The following is a 6,830-nucleotide window of genomic DNA, read 5'->3' as shown; positions in this document are numbered from 1 at the left end:
AATAATGTTGATAACACACTGGTGTTTTAGTTGTTGCTAAGGAGTTGCACCAGGAGAGGTTTAGATTGGATATTAGGAAAAATTTCTTCACCGAAAGGGTAGTCAGGCATTGGAACAGGCTGCCCAGGGAAGTGGTTGAGTCCCCATCCCTGGAGGTATTTAAAAGACGTGTAGATGTGGTGCTTAGGGACATGATTTAGTGGTGGATTTGGCAGTGTTAGGTTTGTGGTTGGACTTGATGATCTTAAAGGTCTTTTCCAACCTAAATGATTCTATGATTCTATGATTCCCTTCATCCACTAGGCAGGTGACCTTATCATAGAAGGATATCAAATTAGTTAGGCAGGACTTTCCCTTTGTGAACCCATGTTGACTGTGCCTGAGGATTGCATTATTCTTTAAATGCCTTTCAGTAGTACCCAGTATGATCTTCTCCATAATTTTTCCAGGAACTGAGGTTAGACTAACAGGTCTATAGTTCCCTGGGTCTTCCCTCACACCCTTCTTATAGACTGGAATAACATTGGCTAGCTTCCAGTCAACAGGGACCTCCCCAGACTCCCAAGACATTTGGTAGATGATCGAGAGGGGTCCTGCCATGACATCCGCTAGCTCCTTCAGTACTCTGGGATTAATTCCATCAGGCCCCATGGACTTGTGAACATTCAGCTGATACAGCTGGACCCTTACAATTTCAGTGTCCACAAATGGAAAGTCATTGTTCCCACACTTGTGGTCCTCCAACTCAGGGGACCAGGCAGCCCAAGGTCTATCAGTATTAGTAAAGACTGAGGCAAAGAAAGCATTGAATGCTTCTGTTTTTTCTTCATCCCTATTAGTCAGATGACCATCTTCAACAAGTATCAGTCCAATGTTTTCTTTAGACCTCCTCTTGCTATTAACATACTTAAAAAAAGCCCTTCTTGTTGTCTGACACAGCACTGGCCAGTTTCAACTCTAGTTGAGCTTTGGCCTTTCGAGTCTTCTCCCTGCATATATGAACCACGGCTCTGTAATCTTCCTGTGAAGCCTGACCTTGCTTCCAGAGATCATACAATTTCTTTTTCCTCTTGAGCTCGACGAGGAGTTCCCTCTTCAGTCAAGCTGGTCTTCTGTCCTGCTTGCTTGACTTTCAACACAGTGGAATTGCCTGCTCCTGTGCTTCTAAAAGGTGGTTCTTAAAGACTGACCAGCACTCATGGATTCCTAAGCCCTCAAAAGCAAATTTCCAGGGTACTCTGCTAAATAGCTCTCTGAATAGCTTAAAGTTTGCTCTCTTTAAATCCAGGGTACCAACTCTGCTGTCCTTTTTTTCTCATTACACTGAAAATTTTAAACTCAACCATTTCATGATCACTGTGGCCAAGACAGCCACCTGCCATCACATCCCCCACGAGTCCTTCTCTATTCAGTAATAGCAAGTCTAGGAGGGCATCTTTCCTAGTTGGCTCACTGAGTACTTGTGACAAGAAGTTATCATCTCCTACAAACTTCAAGAATTTCCAAGACCTGCTCGTCACAGCAGTATGATATTCCCAGCTGATGTGTGGGAAGTTGAAATCTCCCATAAGGACAAGGGCTATCGATTACACACATTCCTGTGTATCTTCGTAGGTACTTTCCATAAAGATGTGCTTAATATTCACTGGTGCATTACTTGGTTGGAATCTTTCATGCTTTTTTGAACTTCAAGAGCTTGACAAGTCTGTAATACAAGCACAATAGCATGATGTTTCTTGCAATCAGTCAGTTGTGTGTGCATTTTTAGAGCTTCCAAATCACTCAACTTGCATCTGAAAAATCTTTAAGAGCCAGTATGGGAAAGTCTCCAGTCATTATTGCCTTAAATGAATCTATTGTAGTAATGTCAGATATCTGTTTCTCAGATACCCAGAAAGTTACTATTGAACTTGCTGATTTTTTCAGTGTCATCAGAATAATTGGAAGTGTGAATTTCCAGCAGGAAGCTCTTCTGTTTTGTCATAGGTTTAATGTAGGTAATATCCTTAGAAAGGTAGGAAAAGAAAATGCACTGTAAGGTTTTTTCAATATTTTCAGCTCAACTCTGCTATTGATGTGTAAAACCCATATCCAGGAGCTAAGCTGTAACAGCAGCTGTGCTTCCAGGCAGGGTATTTTTTCCTGCCTTTGGTAGACTGATGATACTGGCCGTAGAACCATGCATCCATTCCCTAACAGGCAATTAGTGCAACAGTGTCAAGCTGTGCCAAATTTTCTTTCAGCCTGGAAGTAGGAGGGAGAAAGGGGGACAAGGAGAGGGACAGAACCAAAGAACACACTGTTACTCACTAGTAAGCCCTTTCCCAGAGCAATGAACTTTTACACTGACTCTTTGTTGGGTGTGGAGTCATATCTGGCCTTGGCAAAATTAATGCTGCAAAACTGCTTTTCTTGAAGAAAAGGAAAGAGTTTACATTAAATGGCCAACAGTTGAACAAGGTGCAGATTGGTGGCATACACTGCAATATATCTTCAGGGAAATGAAAACCGTGATGGATAACAGGTATTCTGCCTGGCTTGAACTGAGCAGCTGCTTGGCTCCTTTCTGTTGTCAGCCAGCTCTACAGTCAGGGTGTGCTTTTGATACTCTGGTTTGTGTTTTCTTTTACTGAAATACTGTTGTTCTGCAGGCATGTTTCATTCTGATGTGGTTTGCTTCTGAAACCACTGAAGTAACATCAGTGAGATGATGTAGCTTGTCTTCTTTAACATTAAACCCATGCTGTCTTTTCTCATCTACAGTGGTTCATGACTAGGATCTATTTATCACCATGATGTTTGGGTTGCTCAGCACCATGTTGTGACTCTTTGCCAACACAAACAAAGCATTTGCAGCCTGAAATGGTCACTAACCAACCAGTTGCTGGCAAGTGGGTCTAGTGATGGTATATTGAATATCTGGCCTAGTGACCCTGGTGTGAAATTGCAGTCACAGCCACTGAAAACCACATCTCATTCCTCAGCAGTTAAGGTATATGGAGAAGGAATGTCTGCTTTTCTATATTTGCTCTTGTGAAATCGTGTTGTTGATGTGGACAGTCATGGAATTTTTCAAATTATCTCACTGATATCTATTAGTTTCTTCTCCCCTGACTGTGATGCAGTTAATTTTAAGATCAGTTCTCATGCAGTATTCTAAGTCACAGATAAGTTTGCTAGAGCTTTGATTGATTAGGAAATTTTACTGGATTAGTAGTAAATATAATGCCAAATAAGAATAAAATTTACAGTCCTGTCTGTCTCTCTGTCTTGCACAGAAAACTTTGGTGGCACAATACTTACAAGCTAACAAACAAGATCTTTCAGTTTTTGGAGTTTTGGAAAATTCTCTCTGCTGAAATTATTTTAAATATGAGGTTTCTTTTGCCCTCCTGCCCATATTTTCATGTCATTGCCGGTAGCAAAGAATCTGAAGTAAGAAACTGGAAATGAGACAACTTAGATTCTTCATCTTTATGAAGTCCCAGTCTGTGTGGGAGAGAGGACAGATATCAGCAATAAGAGGCAGGGGGAGTCCAGCATTTATAAGCTGTTTATCCTCCTAGAAAAGTCTGAGGCTGGCCTGAAGCACTGATGTTAAAGGATCAGAGGAGGTTATTGAAATAGGTGGAATTCAGTTCTTAGTAGATTTTCTTCAGGTAGAGTCTGGGCCTTAGGCATATCCTGGAAATATCTCTGAAGATACCAGGTCTCTTGTAAGCCCTGTAAGTCACGTTTCTTAGGCTTCTGTGATGGCTTGGCTTAGGCAGTAAGTCAGACTGTATTCTACTGGGTTCTTCTGGTACTGAGGTGTGAATCTGTGGCCTGTGAAGGGTAAGCAGAGAAGCTGGAGTTTTACGAGCATATGTGGGACAGTGTAGGCTACTGTGAAGCAATGGCAAAGGAAGCAGCATTTAGAGTTTTGGGATCCTACATTTCTATGTGTGTATGGAGGAAGAGCATGGTGTAGGGTGGAAAAAAAAAGCAAAAGATACATTCTGGGTGCTTGTTGCAGTTCTTTTTTTCCAACTAGGCTTTTAAGCAAAATCTACTCTGTTTTTCCATCTAACCTCCTAGTCTGTTCTGGCATCTGTTTTCTTTTTTTCTTTCTTTCTTTTTTTTTTTTTTTTTTTTAGGCTATGAACTGGTGTCCTTGGCAGTCCAAAGTCCTTGCTACAGGGGGTGGAATGAAAGATGGGATTTTGCATGTCTGGGACATAAATTGTGAGAAAATCATCCAAAGTGCAGCTACAGATTATCAGGTGAAATGATGAAATGTCTGTATACTTAGGCTATGCTCTTCTTGTATAGCTGTGCTAATTTGGCAAACTCCCACTGACTTTGAGGGTGGTTCTGCAGGTAGAGGAACAGCAGGATTTTCTCTGAATATGCAATTGTGCTACATTTGGCACTGCAGTGTGTGATTGGACTCAGCAGTTTGTTGTTTCTCATTCACCACTTCTGTCTCCACACAGAAGTGATTGAAGAGGAGGTGGTCTCACAGCCAGATGCTTCTCATCATCTTTTCCTTATTGGCAATGATAGTTTTGGCCAAAACTCTTGATGTGGAGAGAATGTTGAGGGGGAGGGAAAATTCCCAGAGTGCTGGGGTGAGGAGAGGTGTAAGAGTCAGAGGGCAAACATCAGTCTCTGGACTTTGAATATTAGGAGATAGAAGAATAGATTTTCAGCCGGAGTAAAGCAGCATAGCTGTTGATTTTCCTGGAGCTATGACAACTTAGCTGAGGATGTGTTTGAAGGGCTTTGGTTTTATACTGATAGGCTGTTATGACATTCAGATAGGACAATAAGGCAACTGTACTTCGAAGCATTGTAAGGAATTAAATGATCCTTCTAAATAAGTAAATATTCTGCTGGGGCTATTTCTCAGTAGCTTGTTTAAACATTGTAGATAACATTTCAAATCTAGTGAATGGTGTATGTTGACTCTTTCTGAAAACTAAAGCAAAATTTTAAATTGCAATAGATTTGTTCCTTGCTCTGGTTACCCAAAACCAGAAAACTGATGACTGGACAAGGCCTTCCTGGAAATTCAATTAAAATATGGAAGTATCCAATGCTTATCAATTAATCAGAACTCTATGGCAAGTATTGCAGTTAATAATAGTTTTAACTATTTCAGTTAACTATCTGTCTAATCAGTGTGTTTTTGCAAATGCATACCTTATGCATTAAAGTAAAATAAAGTTAAAAGAGCAGTCACCTACACATCCTCCCTCTGCCTACATGCATGCATTCATACACACAATCCTGATGCATGGGATTGTAAAGGTTGACTTATTAAGATAATAGTATAAATTGCTTTTGTAAAATTCCTTGGTTTTAATGATGGGATTCTCTCCTATCATTTCTAAGGCCATCCCAGGTGCAGGATGTGGATTTCCACTTCTCCCTAAGGCTTACTAGGCTTGAACTGAGTGTGCTAATGTCAGGTTGCTTCCAATATATTCTAGGCTGATGGCCTTCTAGATAACACAAAACTAGATGTGCCTCTTCAATTTTGCAGCTCATCATGCAAGAATACTGAACCAACTTCCAAATGATGTTTGAAATAAATCTCCATGTGTTATTTAGAGCTGTCTGGGTTTTAATGAATGATTTTGGCTGTGAAGCACTGCAGTGCAGCATGTTTCCCTTGTACCGTGCTGACAGCTAGAGGAAGTGGAGTTTCCTTGCAGCTCTGTATTGGTCCGTAGAGCTGCAGTACTACACTAAACATAAAAATTGTTCCTTGCTATTAAGCCTTCTTATTTCTGGTGCTTGCTGTCACTCCTATCCATTGTTTTACTTGTTTCAGTGTTAACTGAAGCAATCCAATAGAAGCATCTGAAATTAAAGGAAAAAAAAAATATTTGTGCACTCACTATATTTTCACAAGTATGGTTGTTTTTTCACACTTGCTGAAAAGATATGGTCAAAAAAGCTTTGGATTTTTAACCTGACAGCTGATATTTACAAATACTTTTTGCACCCTATTGCTACATTTAAGGGCATTTCTTAAATTCCTGATTTATTAAATACCAGCTATGCTGGGATGCTGTCCTTGGAACCAGGGACTTGGGTGGAACCAGAGACTTGGCTTCAACACTAGCCTATAAAAGGAGAGCACAGGAGAGTCAAAACAAAGATGGAAGGAAGAGAGAGGGCAGCAGAGACATATGTGGATCTGGTTACACATTATCCTTGTGTAATGCTGCTTGTCTGTGCTGCATTTCCTTCCTTATCCCCACTCATTTATGTATAGCTCTTAAGGTAATGTCCTGTGACATTCTGAGAAATGATCTTGAAAGTGACATGATTATTAGTCTTAACTACTGTAGCTTGAAGTTTCTGAAATATTTATGTCTTGAATATACTATTTGAAATGAAACCTAAATTTACTCTTACCTTTGAGAATAGCGTATGGTGTAAAACATCTGCAATATAAGTCAAATGCATTGGTAATTTGGTGAAGCTGGAGGGCTACTTATCCTGTTTCCTGTTCAGTTTACTTATCTGCAAGATAAATTAATTTTCATGAACAAAAAGACCACGTAATTGTTACACAGATATATTTCTGCTTATGAAGACGCTTAATACCTAACTATGAGCAATTGAATGTTGGAAGAAATTGTCAATGATGTATTAAAATATGTTCAGAAAAAAATACTGTGACAGATGATTGTGAGATGGTTCTAAATCAGCCTCAGACACCCTTAACCACATGAGTTTTACACTCAAAGAAATGAAAGATAAATCGTAACTGAATGTCATTGTTGTGCTGGTTTTGGCTGGGATAGAGTTAATTTTCTTCATAGTAGCTTGTATGG

General features: G+C 39.9%; 1 protein-coding gene across 1 annotated transcript; it reads left to right on the top strand.

The window, feature by feature from the left end:
* Positions 1-2,513: 2,513 nt before the first annotated feature.
* LOC309601964 (cell division cycle protein 20 homolog B-like) lies at positions 2,514-5,092 on the top strand (the record flags this gene model as incomplete). The annotated part of the gene is made up of 4 exons (XM_082335221.1): positions 2,514-2,524; positions 2,929-2,992; positions 4,137-4,262; positions 4,988-5,092. 4 exons carry the CDS (start codon positions 2,514-2,516, stop codon positions 5,090-5,092), a joined length of 306 nt encoding a protein of 101 aa, XP_082191347.1.
* Between the last annotated feature and the right edge of the window lie 1,738 nt (positions 5,093-6,830).

The sequence above is a fragment of the Platalea leucorodia genome (assembly GCF_965183815.1).
Source record: "Platalea leucorodia genome assembly, chromosome: W".
Classification (NCBI taxonomy): Eukaryota; Metazoa; Chordata; class Aves; order Pelecaniformes; family Threskiornithidae; genus Platalea; species Platalea leucorodia.
Note: the sequence above shows the minus strand (reverse complement) of the source record. Positions and strands in the feature narration are given on the sequence as shown.